This window comes from Molothrus ater, chromosome 23, assembly GCF_012460135.2.
Source record: "Molothrus ater isolate BHLD 08-10-18 breed brown headed cowbird chromosome 23, BPBGC_Mater_1.1, whole genome shotgun sequence".
NCBI lineage: Eukaryota > Metazoa > Chordata > Aves > Passeriformes > Icteridae > Molothrus > Molothrus ater.
This window is the reverse complement of record NC_050500.2, coordinates 4,047,942-4,063,566: the sequence shown is the minus strand read 5'-3', so window position 1 is coordinate 4,063,566 and position 15,625 is coordinate 4,047,942. Positions and strand designations below refer to the sequence as shown.

General features: G+C 44.4%; 1 protein-coding gene across 8 annotated transcripts in view; it reads right to left on the bottom strand.

Moving 5' to 3' along the window:
- The window catches only part of CAMTA1 (calmodulin binding transcription activator 1), a 249,536-nt gene that overhangs the window by 5,968 nt on the left and 227,943 nt on the right, over positions 1–15,625 (bottom strand). For 4 of the 8 annotated variants that reach the window (XM_054517128.1, XM_036396505.2, XM_036396508.2 and 1 more), the window contains 4 exons: positions 15,247–15,267; positions 12,283–12,476; positions 11,667–11,741; positions 7,068–7,098 (listed from right to left, as the gene is read on the bottom strand). In XM_054517128.1, the coding sequence (XP_054373103.1) occupies positions 7,068–7,098; positions 11,667–11,741; positions 12,283–12,476; positions 15,247–15,267 (321 nt within the window). The remainder of the gene's footprint in view (positions 1–7,067; positions 7,099–11,666; positions 11,742–12,282; positions 12,477–15,246; positions 15,268–15,625) is intronic. The other 4 variants (XM_036396502.2, XM_036396503.2, XM_036396506.2 and 1 more) reach the window with 4 other exon arrangements.

The following is a 15,625-nucleotide window of genomic DNA, read 5'->3' as shown; positions in this document are numbered from 1 at the left end:
AGACATGCTTTGCTGCAAACTTCAACCTACAGCATGCAATATCTGCACTGGTGCACAACTATTGCATCTGTTTGCCTGGAACACACATGCCAACAGAAGTTAATTACTGCAGCACTCAGCATTTGCACTAAAACAGCTCCTGGTTCAGAAACAGAGAATCACAGAATCATAGAATGTAAAGGGTTGGAAGGGACCTTAAAATCCTGTAGCCCCAACTCCCCTGCCACGGGCAGGGACACCTTCCACTCTCCCAGGGTGCTCAAGGCCATATCCAACCTGGCCTTGAACACTTCCAGGGATGGGGCAGCCACAGCTTCTCTGGGTAACTTATTGCAGTGTCTCATAATCCTCACAGGGAAAAAAAAAATTCTTAATATCTCAACTAAAATCCCCTGTCACCCTAGTTTTTTAAGATTTTCTAAACCTTCTGATGTTGACATTCTTGTAGTGAACTTTCTCACACCCTTTCTGTAAATAACTCATTGTTTTGCATTCCTTTATAGAAGAAGAGAGAGTTGATAGACTGTTAGTTTGACCAGTGTCATTGGAGAGGTGGCACTGTCACCCTCCAATCCGCTGTCACTTTTAGAAAACTATAAATGTTAGAGTCAGAAAATAAACTTTCCTTTTTTCCTTGACCTTGAAAACAGCAATGGGTGCTTGAGTTCTTTCGTGTCCTATAGTGACAACCCCCCTCTTTCAATTTGTATCAGGTACTCCTCACCCTATCACTACAGTTCTGGGTGAAAAGTCCCTTTTCAGGTTCCCTGTGGCATCCTCCACACACTGGAAGGTGCTGTGAGGTCTCCACACAACCTTTTCTTCTCCAGGCTGAGCAGCCCCAATTTTCTCAGCCTGTCTTTGTAGGAGAGGTGCTCCAGTCCTCTCTTATCAACTTCACAGCATTCTTTGGACTTGCTCCAACAGTTCCATGTCCTTCTCTTGTTGGGGACACCAGAACTGTGTGCAGGTCTGACAAGAGCAGAGTAGAGGGTGAGAATCCCCTCCTCCCCTGCTGGCCATGCTCCTTTGGATGCAGCCCAGGACACAAATGGTTTCTGGGCTGGGAGCACTCAGTGCCAGCTCAGGGGGAGTTTCTCATCAACCATGACCCAAGTTTTTCTCCACAAGGCTGTTTTCAATCACTTCTCCACCCAGCCTGTCTGTGTGTGTGTGACTGCCCAGACCCAGGTGTAGGACCTTGCCCGTGACTCTGTTCCTGAGGTTCACACAGCCCCACCTCTCCAGCCTGCCCAGGTCCCTCTGGATCCACCCCTTCCCTCCCACACAGCTCAGGGGTGTCAGCAAACTCACTGAGGGCGCCCTCAATCCCCCTGGCCATGGCACTGACCAAGATGTTGAACAGTATCAGCCCCACTATGACCCCACTCAGCACTGGCCTCCACCTGGACCACAAACCCCTGACCACAGCTCTCTGCATGTGGCCAACCAGCCAGTTCTTCATCCACCCACTGGTCCATCCTCAAAACCACGTTCCCCCAATTTAGAGACAAGGATGTCACATGGGGTAGAGTCAAACACTGCATTTGCAACACTTTCCTTGGTCAGGTGGGATTTACATCATTTACATGCAGGTGTAATAATTACTGCTGAAAAACACAGACACAAAACAGTACAGAATTTCCCTAAAGGCATAAACTGAAATCTGCCACAGGTACATTACTGAAAGATGCTATTTAGGATGTAATGGCTTAAAACAAACTCTGCATTCCATAGCATTTACACATTTAGGCCTCAAGATGATAACCACCCAAATTCACTAAGCTACCATATTTTTTTTAATTATCTAACCATATTTTTTAATTTATCTATCATATTTTTTAAAATTATCTAACAATTTTTTGCAATTGTCTCTTTGTTCAATGCAATAGTGTGTGTGTCCCACTGCAGGTGGGAGTGCAGGTAGGTACTGTGAGTCCTTTATTCCATTAACACACTGCCTGGTAGATATGGAAACTTGCAGTCTGCAGCTCTCAGTCTCTCCTCCTCTCTCCAGAGCTGGCCCTGGGATGCCAGGGCAGTTCTTCCTTCTCCTTGGCTCATCATGGGTTCTGCAGCAGGCACAGACAAATAAACTGAAATACCTCCAAATGGTACCAAAAATGGAACCAGGCCAGAGTGTCACTGGGAAGTTCTGAGGTGTTACTGTGAACACCATGCTGCTTCCTCAAACCATGATAAACAGGAGGTGCCAGTGTATGCATCAAGGTAATCATTATCTGAAATGCTTTGTCAAGAGAACCTAAAAATAATTGTCTTCAACCATTTCTTTCTTGGATACCCTGCACTGCAGCCTTTCCTGTGTCTTAGAAGTTCTTTAAGCCTTTTCTTAACTCTTCTTGAGTTCCTCACTCAATGGCATTTGATTTAATTACAACAACAGCAGGGACTGGTATTCCTCTTCATTAATACTCAGTGTAATAAACCCTCAAAATTTTCAACTGCAGTTAAAAAATACAGGTTGACCAGGGAAGAATTTTGGACAAATTAGGACCCTTGAGAATAGAAATCCTCTAAGTGCTGCTAGGAGAGATTTTAAGTGAACAATATAGCACTGCCTTCATGCTATAAGGCAATCTTCTTTGGGTAACATTTTTCCAGTCTTAAACTGAGGCAGGGAAGAGAACCAAAGTGTAGCATTTGCAGTTACAAGCATTAATAAACTGCTGCAAGGAAAAGAACACTACTGGGATTTACAGAATTGAACAGCAGAAAGAATGTTCTTAGAGAAGATGTTTCAACCCAGTTTGGTAGATTTGCAGTGAGATTATTTTTTTAAACAACAGAGGAAACGAGGGCAATGGAAGTGACAGCAGCAGGCCAGGTGCTGCTGGATGGTTGCAAACCTCTCCAGGAGTCTACAAGCTCTGTCACACCGGTTTGGATCACTTCTGGGAGAGCCTCCCTGAGCTGAATGAGGGCTGGAGTCAGAACAGCTCAAGTGATGCCCAGAATGGGAAACAGACCCTGACTTTTGCAGGTCTCCAAACAAAAAGCACCATCCTATGCCAGCAGCTCTGAAACCATGCACAAAACTGGGTTTTGACTGTACAGCTAATTTTGCACTGGGGCAAAGCCTTGAACAAACACCTCCCCAAATAACATTCTCCAGATGGTAAGCATTTCTAAGGCACAAAGTTATTCCCTCTGCAAGAGCTGAAGAGCAGATGGAAAGGAAAAGCACGTGCAATAGAGATGACCTGAGGTGTCTGAAATCACAGCCGTGATGCTGACATACACAAAGGGAAGAGAAGATGATTTCAAACATGAGCTTTGAACCCTGGCTCTTGGGAGATACATCCTGGTTCCCAAACTGCTCCAGCCAGCCAAAGTTTCTGCCCCTCACACCATGTTGCTCACTTGGACAGTGTACAGGGGTGCATCACCACGTGCTGAAGCAATGTAATAAGCAACAGCCCCAGCAAGTGGCAGCTCCTCTCCCCATGTCCTCTCCAGTCCTGGACAGGCTCTCAGCAGATGAACCAGCCCTACTCAGAGAAGGTCACAGCAAAGGATGGCTCCATGGGTAAAGCATAACACCAAGCTGCTCCACCAGAGTGACTCCGTAATGCCCAGCCAGGGAAATGCTGAATTAGTCCAAATGCTGAAGATCAGTTCACAGGACAGGGTGCAAGAGCCAGAGAAGGCTGACTGGTGAGTTACCTGTTGCTCTGAGAGCTGAAATGGCCTGTGGGATATTTAAGACAAGGGAGATCTTGCCTTTTTCCAGATACCTCATTTAGGCAGCAAAACAGAAAAGACAGAAAGGCCCAATAAGAACGAGACCCCAGAGCATGCAGTCTGCAATTCAATACACACATCTGAGCTCCAAACACATTCAGCCCCTGCAAGAGGTAAATGAAAAAAGAAATTACTTTGAAAACTTCTGTTGCAGGTACAGTGATGCATATCCCAGTATGGCATTTTCACACATTGTCCTGGTCTCAAACAAACAGGACTTTCCTACCCTTTGAAATGTTCCCCTATTCTCCATCTTACTAAGAAAGGCAAGAAACCAGGAACCTCAATGCAATGTCTGCTGCACTGCACAGATTAAAACCACATTAAAATTACAAGCCCTAGATGCACTGCACAGGAGTAGGAAAAGGTTTCTTGCTAAAATGCCAAAAGAGGAAAGAGTATGCAGAGAACAACAAAACACAGCAGATGTTGTTTATTCAGGTATGAAATGCAGCTGTACTTACCAGAGAAATTACTTCAGATGCTACACACTTAACTCCTCAAAACTGGAGAGCAGCATTTAATTAAACTGTGAGAACATGGTGGGGCAAGGGGGCTTATTTGTACATGAAAGGCGAATGAAGGCAGGTTTTATTACTCATTATTATGGGTAACAAGTGCATTTGTTCTGCCCCAGAGAGGACAGAAGCTTTGCTGTAGGCAGAAGGTGCTTTGAGATGGGAAAGACTCACTCACTCCTTGTGATCTTATCCAGATCATCTCCTGCCAAGGGCAGGGCAGAGAGCGTCACACTGCAGGCAGCTGTGCAGTTTGTTCACCTCGACTGGGAGCAGAACTCTCTTTTGCAGGAGGCTACAGAGGATGGTTGGACCAAAACGAAGGCAAACATTTGTGTAGGGGGGCATGGTGAGTAGCTGAAATCCCTCTACTTAAGCAGGTTTCCTTGGGATGAAAACTGTTACTTAAAGGCAACAGCAACTGGGGTTTTTTTTCCCCTAAAAGGTATTTTAATTTCTGCTGCAGAAGGATACCAAGTCTCATCTCACAAGAGTCAGCCAGTAAAATCTCCTGCCTCTTCCTCTTTACTGATCATGGTGTAACGTCACCCAAATAAATCCCAAAAAAATCACTCAATTTGGGAAGGTTTTAAAGCTGAAACCCAGGAGCAAATGCTGCAATCATTTCTCTGCACACTCCAACAGCACACGTGCAGGAAACACCCAATTTGTGTATTACAGACACATCTGCAGGCACTCCCTGAGCAGGGGGGGCTGTGCCAGCCTGGGCCCATCAGCAGCCTGGGCACACTCCTGGTGTTTGTGCACTCCAGAACACACACCCACACACAGGGTGCTGTCAGAATGAAAAGCAGCACAGAACTTTTGCCATTATAGACTTACTTTGGCAGAACAGCAGCCAGTACATACTGAGATAGCTCACAGTTTACTTTTCCCACCCCATTTCCCCAGTCCATCACGATCATTGGTCATCCCAGGCAAAACCTGCAAATGCTACCAAACTCCCAGAATCTGCTTCCTGCTAATTTCTCAAATGCTGTCACATACACAAAGCCTTAAAAGTAAATAACTTCTCCTCCAACACTGACAACTGGCCTCTGCTGACAGCAGCCCCTGCAGAACCTGCCCTCATTTCACTCAATTCCTGCTTCATCTGTTATTAGTAAAAACTCCAAGTTTTAACTTGTAAAAAAGTGAGGACATACAACAAAAAAAGGTAGCACAGAAGTCATCATTTGAAAACAAATGTCATTAGCTGCTCCTTTGTTAGCATAAATAGTTAAACAAATAATGGTGTCTCCAGCAGGCTCAGGCCCAATTCATGCTCTCATTTTGAGTCTTGAAAATGATCTCTGCAATTCTAAGTCAATAAAACTTGGTCATCAACAATGCAGTTTTCTTTTTACAACATGACATAGAAGCAAGGGTCCAGGACACACTTTTCTTGCTGAAAACAGGAGCAATAAGCACACAAATGGTGAAGTTTCTGGCAGCAGTTTTTTACAAACAACCCTGCTGCCCAAACAAAGTCTCAGGTGTGAGATGGAACAGAGCAGCCTTGCTGGCAGTTGAGGCACCTGCCTTGAGAGAGCTGTCACAGGAATTCTCCCACTGATACCTCAAGATTTGTAGCTTTTTCATGTACTTGTAGCTTTGTAGGTTTCTAATATACAGTTTTATAGCTTCTAGCACTTTCTTAGCTGTTCAATAGCTAACCCTTTTTAATACATTATGTCATACTCTTGAAATTCTATTTAGTCTTATTTTCAAGAAAAAAAACAAGGACATCTTGTTTTGCACCAGCATTTGAGAGTCAAAACAAGATACAGGGCAAAGAACCTCCTGGAGACACTCCAAGGGGCAGGGCCAAGGGTGAAACTATTGGATTTACCTCCTAGATACACTAATTAATTAACCTTATAAAAACTGTACAAATTCTATACCGCATATGCTCTTACCTATGTTTTCTGCACCTGAATGCTTTCATTAAAGATCTGCTCTTTATATTAGCACTTTTTATATTGTTTGGAAAGCTTTTCTTTTGATTCCAGGCAACACCACCTCTTGCCACTTGCTGCTGTCTCACACCCAGCCAGCCACCAACACGGCTGAGCACACAGGTGAGTGGGCTCTTCATGCTGAGAATGAGACTCCCAACAGATGCTCCCTTGGCACTTACTATAACACAGTTACAGCATCTTCACTTCTTTTTTTTTGTTGTTTTCCTTCCCAATATGTGGATTAATAAATGAGATAAACAGCTGTCAAAAAGCTGGCCCTATAAAGCAACCAGAAGTGCAACTTACCAAAGATCAACTTACAGAAGATAAACACTGGTGCTTAACCACCTTTGGGAGTGAAGAGCAGTGTGAGGAGCTCTTCTGCAGAAATAAATACCCATTCAGAGTAGGCTGCACCTGCAGTGCAGCTTCCTATGATCTACCCTGAATGCTGCTGCAGTCCATGACAACAGAGTTCACTGAGTGTGTGAGTGCAGACCCTGTCAAATTCCAACATCTACTCACAGCCATTTTGGATACTGAAAAAATACCCCACCAACAATGCCATCTAAGCATGCCCATGATGAATATACATGTCCTTTTTCACACATTCATGCACTGGTAACATCTACTGCAGAGCTCTGTCCTGTTACAAAAGCAGCAGTGTTAGTCATTGCAGTAGGGTTAGTTTATTAAAGATTCTTTCATAGAATTAATGGAGGTGAAACTTACTGGCATATCTCGGCCGCAGCCCCATGCAAGCAAGCAGAAAGCAAATATATTTAAAATGGAAGAGAGGAACTGGCTAGCAGGCAGCTACACTCACCCTTTTGTACAGCCTATGGTCCACCAGAGGGCTTTAGAGTGCAAAACAATACCAAAGAGCCATTAGACACACATGGCAACAACCATACCTTACCCAGAGCTTCACTTCAGGGAGGAGGAGACAGCACTTCTGCTTGCCTGGAGAGAAAGAACCCTTCCCACTCCTGCCTAGGGACTCCTCTTTACCAGGGAAGTGTCCTGTGTTTAGGTGCTTTAGGGCAGAAAGTTATAAGCAAGTCGAAAAAACCCAACACTGTCATTCCCGTGGCATTTCTAGCTGCATCCTGCCTCCCTCTTTTCTATCTCATCCCAAATGCTACTCCACAGAAAACACTGCAGATCATAATTCCATCTTAGCAATGGTTTAGATATCCCCCAGAAGAGTAAAAGTTTCCTACAAATCAGAGAAAGAACAGGAAATAGGAGGTTACCTTCCCAGTGCAAGCTGGCTGTACCATGCATGAACTCAGCTCAGCAAATCCAAACCCACTGGAGCTCCTGGATTTCCTTGCAGCTCTAGATCTGTCACATCTGGGGATCACTAAGTAGGTGGAGTCTCTCCAAAATTATTAACTCTGCAAAGCTTTGGTTCTGCCTCAGGACAGTGAGCCTGGAGGCAGCTCAGCTCACAGCAGGTGTCAGGGGCAAGTTCTGGGCTGGAATTCAGTCAAGTACGAGCTGACAGGTTTGGGCACCATGGGAAGATGGGTGAAGCTCTCCTGGGAGGCCAGGAAGTTTCTGTTTCATTCTCAATAAACAACACTTCTGTGACAGATCATGTTGATACCATGTTATGCTGATGCATGTTATTCACCGGATTTTTGAGAATATGACAATAGATGGATAAATATGGGGGTATTTGTTCAAAGTCAAAAGGAAACAATACATGTCTGACAGTCAGAATGACTCCTGCTGATGAATGATCCCTTTTGTCTCCATGACATTCAGCTACTAGAGCTCCAGTATCTTCTCTAAGAGTACATTCAACTAAAACTTACTGATTTTCATGTATTTTTCATGTATTTTCTGATTTTCATCAACATCTACGCATCCACTGAGAGCTCCAGCTGCACAACTTCTCATTAACTCTCCCAAAATACCTGAAATACCTTCTGGTCAGGCAACAAACATTAAATTCAGGAGATCAGATCCTCAAGGTGATCAAAATCACATTTGAGATATTAAGCCTTTGTGCCAAAAAGTTATTAAACAAAATAGGACAAGAGGACCATTTAAGCTGTTCTGAATGCAAGCAGACAAACAGTTCTCATAATTGGCTTAAAGTAGACTTTGATCAATTTTAAACAAAGAAAAAACTCCACCAAGCAGACAGTTGCCTGGGGAAACCCTGACTAAATCTCACCTAAAGGCTACAGAATAAACTCTTGAGAGTAATTTTTTGGCTCAGCAACAGAATTTGCTCATGGCCAAAGCCTAGGTTAAACTATTCAATTTTTCAAGGGTTGAATTTCTGAACTTTAGGCATTTCTCACTTAGCTCACTCTCTCACAACAGACTGCAACTGGCTTTTGCAGCCTCTTCCCCCAGCTCTATCAACTGGCAGAAATCTGTTACAAGATCCTGTTTGTTTGACATTCCTGTGCATGCTCTCTTTTCTCTCACTCCCTCAGATCTTCCAGAAATAGTTGTCATTTCTATCCCTTGCACTGACAAGGCACTGTGGTTTAAAAAGTAGCTCCACAGTGCCATTTTTATACCACAGAGCATCAACTAACATTAGGTACTAGCTGTTATGGCTCACCCCTGGATGTTCAGGAGCTTGGATGGCTGAAGTGTCTCTTTCTGGAGATTGGGGCTTTCTTAAATTGTTTATAGCAGCAGTGTGCTAATTTGGAATAATACAGGAGGAGACTGCAATGAGATTTCAACAAGCAGAAAGAGTGTGTGGGCTCTTAGCCCAAGCACCAGCCCCATCCTCATCAGCTGCACCCTGTGTGAGTGTCACATGGAGACTGAAGGGATATAATTAGGAAGCTCACACAGAGGTGATCTGAAACTCACTTAGCATCCTAAGCTTTATTACTCTCTCCTTAGGAAGAGGCAAGCAAGAAAATCAAGCATGGAGGAACAATGTTGTTATTGGTACCCCAGAGTACCTGCACCACAGGGCAGCCATCAGAGAGGGCTGGGAAGGAATGGAGGTGGGTGCCCTCACCAGGATATGGCTGTGCCAGGGTAAGCACAGGGATCTGCCCCTCAGGACAGGGAGCAAAGAAATGAACAGGTCAGTCTGAGTCAGCTGAGATACTGCAGCAAGTGAAGCTCTGTTCTATTGAGCAGATGATCTGTGCAATTTCCAGGATTATATTTCCCTTTACAGCTGTTTATACAAGCAAAAGGCTTCTAATTTGTCTTCAAAATCCTGTGTGGTGATAAAGCTTTAAGAACCTGATTGGCATGGTGTTTGTCACTGACTGCAGAGAGCAGAGGCACCAGATCCCTGTGGGGTTCCAGCAGCCACAGGAGCCCGAGGGTCTGTGAGACACTAAAGGAACACAGATGCAGCCCAAGTGTACAGAGCATGAAGTGTACACTGTTGGAAACTTTTTTAGTAAGCAGGAGGAAAATGGGGAATGAGACTCAAACCTGTCACATTTCTAAGCAGTTCTATGAATCTGCTAAATTTACGTATTTTTCAAGCAGATTCTGAATGCTGGTTTTGCTATTTTGCTAAGTCTTGCTTTCCCTTTTAACATTTACCAATGCCACAATGCCCCTGTTCAAATTAGTCAATTACTAATAATAGTCACATTAACTCAATTTTAAACTCTTATGATTGCCTGGAGAAAATATGCAACCATAACCCTGTGATCATTTCTATTTCAGAAGGTAAAACAAGCCAGTTTTGAAACACTGTTAACATCTTCAGTGGAGGCAAGTCACTTTTTCCTTTTGCTGCACCCTAGCCAAGAACCATGACTGAATTCCTGAGCAACCACAAGTGGTAACAAACATGGACATGGGACAGGACTGCACTGCTGCAGAAGATCCAGCACTGCACAGTGTGATGTGAGCCAGAGAGATCCTAATGACAGAGAATCCCCCCTGCTCCTGAATTTCTGTCTGGAACTCCCCAAGAGCTGAACTCCTCCTGCAGGGATGCCCAGAGCAGAGACTGTGCTGCTGGAGAGAGGAGAATGACCCTGGGTGCAGATGAGCAGGGTCTCTCAGCAAAGGGAAGAGGAGACACTGAGAAAGAGGAAGGGAACGAGCTGAAGTCAAGAACTGTTGGAATCATGGGCAATTTAAGCCTTGCAGAATCTGTGTTACTCAACAGCTGGAGTCTTAACTGAGCCCTGCTTGGAGTGCATGGCACATCCTGGGCGCTGGTGAGAACCCCAGGGACACTGGGGGTTCCACATTCCCTGGGCCTGTGTCTGAGTTGGCTCTAGGAGCCTCTCAGGCTGACCCCAGAGACCCCATGGATGGAAACTTGGCACTTGGTTCCCCCCTCAAGCAGATCTGAGAGGACACAGAAGTTCTGAACCTCCAGGACATGCTGCACAGCAAACACAACAAAACAACCACTTTGGTCTCTTCCATATGCCCTGCTGAAAGAGGGAAGTCACTTGTGCTTCTTCATCAATGGCTGTGGCTGTTTCAAGAGCACTTGGAATCAGCCTGGGAACTACAAAGCCCTCTTTCTTGGCCACACATATTACTTCCCACTGAACCTGCAGGTAAGATGTACTTCTTACTTCCACAGCACAAGCCACACTGAACTCCTAACAAAGTGAAGCTTTGAAATCCTGCAATAAAGACTGAGTCTGTTTCTAAAATCAGGAGTCTATCACATGCCTCTAAGAGCTCTCCTTGTTAAATGTCACTGGACTGAACTAAACATGCTTCAAAATGCATCAGGTGTGACCTGAGTGGATGAAATGCATGGGTAGTGAGAATGGAGGGGGCAGAGTCAGAAATTCAGGATTCACCACTGTCTAGGCAAAGTCACAGTTTGCAACTTGATCATATAGGGGATCCTTTCAGCTAAAACCCACAGCAAGCACCCTGCTGGTGTAGCAGTGTGGCTGCCACAGGGGAGCACTCTGCAAGCCTGTGCTGCTCCCATGCTGGTTCATCCTCATGTCTGGAGTGGCTGGTGTGCACTAGCCTGTGCTGCTCTTCTGCCACATCCCACCTACCCACACTGAAGCGAACGCACACTTGAGGAGAGCCAACCAAACGATTCTGTGTCCAAACTAAAGGCATTTCCAGCACACACCAGTTGTCATCACTTTTTGCACTTTCCCACATACCATGAATGCTTTGGGCAGCACTCAGAAGCTGTAGCTATGATTTAACAAGCTTTTTTTTTAGACTTTCAAGTCCAGCTTTTAAAGTCAAACAATCTGGGCTGTTCTACATTATAAGCGATAGAGCTGTACACAATTCTCTTTCAGCAACAGTCCTAAATTAAAAACTTCATTTTTGACAGCACATCATGGCAACAGCTCAGCTTTGTTCTTTAAGATCTGTAGTGAGCTGATTCTATTATATTTACATTGCACTCATTGCAGACACACGTGGATATTGTCACAGGGCTCTAAGGAAGGGCAGATACCAAAAGACAGTGTCATACCTGTGGCGGCAGCGTCGTAAAAACCGCATAATCTTGCGAGCAGCTTGATCCTGCTTCTTGGTAAGCAGACTGCTTCTAAACACAAAAAACCCCAACACTGAAGTGCAGGCAAAACTGGGGAGAACACTACTAAATGCAAGAATAATCATCCTATGAACTGTGGTGGTGTTTGAGGGTCCCCAGGACGAGGGAAGAGATGAGAATCTTGACTCCATGTTTCAGAAGGCTGATTTATTATTTCATGATATGTATTATATTAAAAAAATTATATACTAAAACTATACAAAAGAAAGAGAAAGGAGACATCAGAAGGCTAACAAAGAATGAATAATAAAATCTTGTGACTGCTCACAGCCTCGACAGCTGGCTGTTATTGGTCATCAAGTAAAAACAATCCACATGCTGGGTAAACAACTCTCCAAATCACATTCCAAAGTAGCAAAACATGGAGAAGCTGAAGCTTCCCAGCTTCTCAGGAGAAAAGATCCTGGGAAAAGGATTTTTCACAAAATATGCCAGAGACAAAACACCCCTTTTCCCACTGGCCTTTGTGAAGCACAGCACAGCACCAAAGCAATATACAAAGATGCCAAGAGCATCAGCAGCCTGGGCTCACCTGAGTTTCTGCTGCACGATGGTGGCTGCCCGGCGGTTCTGCCTCCTCTTGCCGCACTCCTTGTAGCTGCGGTAGTACTGCTGGATCAGCAGCGCCGCCCGGCGGCTCTGCTGGAACTTCTTCTGCTCGTAGTAACTTCGGAATTTGCTCTGGATAAGAATGGCAGCTTGCGTCATCTTTTTATAAAGTGCATACTACAACAGAAACAGAGAGAAGCTGAGGCATCCCAGTAGGAGCAAAAAGAAGCAAGGTTGCTACAGTTAAAGACTCTTGAGCCACTAAAATGTGATGAGAAGTTAATGAGTGTCTATTCCCTGACTGGGAATGGTGTAAAAAATGGTGACAGCAAACTGGAACAGCTGTAAGATTAGGGGCAGAACTTAGTCTGCATCAACAAAACAGCTATCTGCTTTTCTGCCTGTGGAATAGTTTGATTGGATTCATGGAATCATAGGATAGTTTGCACTGGCAAGAATCTTTAAAGGTCATCTAGTCCAACTCCCCCAGTGTGAACAGGGACATCTTCAAGGAGATCAGGCTGCTCAGAGCCCCATTCAGCTGCTCAGAGCCCCATCCAGCCTGCTCCCATCCAGTAGGACCAAAAAGAAGCAGGTTGCTACAGTGAAAGACTCTTGAGCCACTGAGATGTGATGAGAAGTTAATGAAGTATCTATTCCCATGAGAAAATGGTGACAGCAAACTGGAACAACTGTGAGATTAGGGGCAGAACTTAGTCTGCACCAAGAAAACAGCTATCTGCTTTTCTGCCTGTGGAGTAGTTTAATGGATTCATGGAATCATAGGATAGTTTGCACTGGGAGGAATCTTTAAAGGTCATGTTGTCCAACCACCCAATGTGAACAGGGACATCTTGAAGGAGATCAGGCTGCTCAGAGCCCCATGCCTGCTCCTGAATGCCTCCAGGGATTGGGCATCTGCCACATCCCTGGGCAACCTGTGCCAGTGACTCACCAGCCCCATTATAAAATCTTTCTTCCTTTTACCTAATCTGAATCCACCCTTTTTTAGTCTGAAACCATTACCACTTGTCCCATTGCACCAAATGTCTGTCCCCCCATCTTTCTAAAAAACCAAACCCCAACAAACCCCCAAAACCACAATAGTTAGAAGTCTAATACTGAGCCTAAGAACACAGGCAAAACTAAATCTTATTAGAAATCTGTAACAAGCTTGAAATGAACTCACAAATTTGCATAAGCAGTCACACACTTTCCAAATTCCATCCAGCACTGTGATTATTATTATTTCTAGCCCTGTGATTCCCAGTAAAGCAGATGCAAACTCTTAAGAAGAAAATCTTTCTTCTACATCCTTTTCCTCTGACAGCATGCAAGGTGATGACCACTTAACAGAAACATGTGCATTCATGAATATTTTTAAGTCCTTAACAAGATGGAAATGTAGAATAATGTATAGAAGTTGCATTTATGCTACTATAACAGAGGTTTTCAGTGTCTGCTGATCTTATTTTGGTAAGTTTTAATACTTTCAAAACTGATGTGTCTATTGTTCCTGGATATTTTACCGGCTTTAACTTCTGCTCACTTTATCAGACAGATGAGTAGCAGCTGCAGCCCCATACAGGGTAATGTCCTAACATTTCTCAGTATTTTCCACTCTACTGGAAACAAAAACCCCAAAAGCAAACAAACAGCTCACCCAACACAACCCCAAAGCAAAAAATCCTCCAATATCATCACAGACCACCATTTACCAAATTTCACTTTTTGGAATTGAAGCAGTCATAAGGAGCAGTTATATTTTGCCATTATTAATTTTTTTGTTTGTTTCCTTCTTTTTTCTTTTTAATATTTTTTAGTTAATGGATCAGATTATGATTTTAAATTCGCTGTTTTAAACAAGTCCACTCATGAGCTGGTAAGGGTTTTCCCTCAAAGTGTTAGCCCAGATGGGACTCCTGTGGCTGAGTTACAAACCCCTGAACAGAAGGGTTCAAATACAAAACCATGCCATGAGCTGTGACTGTTCCAATCCAGTCACAAACCTTTGCTGATCAGTGCAGTAACAGATCAGAGGAATAAGGAGGTGAAAGAGAAATCAGCAGTCACTGCACGGACCAGACCCCACCGTGTCTGCATGCAGCCCTAAAACCCGAGTAGCTGCACCCTGTCCTCCTCTTGTTCCCTTCTTCCTTCTGGAAAGGGGATCAGTGGGGATGTCACCTGAACTCCTCCCCAAAGAGGAAAAGCCTTGGTGAGCTCAGTGCCCAGAGCTCAGCCCACCTGTGGTGACAGAACAGGTCTGAGCCTGACCCAAAAGCACAGGGCAGGGGGAGCTGTGGATGGAACATCACCCCAGGGACACATTCTCTCCAGGAAAAGCACACCTTGCCTCCTGGTAGCCCTGAGAAAAGCTCATTTGACTCTAGAATCTGATGAGATTAAGGTGTTGCACAGCTGGGAAACCCATTTTTCCAGTAGAGAATTACTGACTGTGAACAGTTTAAGAGCGGCACCAACAGTTGTGCCTCCAGCATGAGCAGCAATGTACTGAGATGTGGGTTTTAGGAATTCAGCACACAGGTATTTCAAAGATGAATGGTCTAAATACTTCAGCAAGCAAGCAGAATGCAGAGGACACTGGCTCACAGGTGGGATAAATGTTCTGTGCCCCCCAAACGCCAAGGTGACCAAGTGACAGCTGATCAGGAGCACTAAAGCCTCTCCTCTGCAAACTGCTGCAAATCCCTCCCAGCAGCTCAGCCCATCCCTGCTCATGGCAGCTGATGCAACTGTGGCACAGCAGCCCCTACACAACTCCCACAAAGTCTGGTTTGTCACTGATTTCTCAACCACAGGCATTTATGAGTGGATACTATTAAAAGGTTTCTCCAAAATGCCAGGTTCTCCTTGTTTAGACTGAGTGTGAAAATTAGTGACCCAGAGGGAACTGTTTCCAAAATAGTGTTTGTATTTGTATTACCTTCAAGGCTATCCAAGTAAGCTTGGGGAGAAACAGAAAAATACATAGTTAATGTTAGTTCTGCAAATAAAGACTGCAAAACAAAACAAAAGACCCAAACAATCTTCTTTCAAAAAAGAAATTATTCCAGGATCCAAGACAAAGCAATTTTCAAGCAGTTTTTGAATGGAATTAAGCTTCCCTACTACAGGAAGCATCACTCCAGAATGAAAGCCATGTGATGGGTTGGATGTGAACCACAATGCAGTCACCTAACACTAGGAAAGACCTCCCAAATAAATGTTTTTGAGGGTTGTAAAAGAGCACAGGAGCCTTGCCTCACTTTCTGTTACCATGCTGCCAGGCATTAGATTGTGTCTAGGCAGGGTAAAGTGTGAAG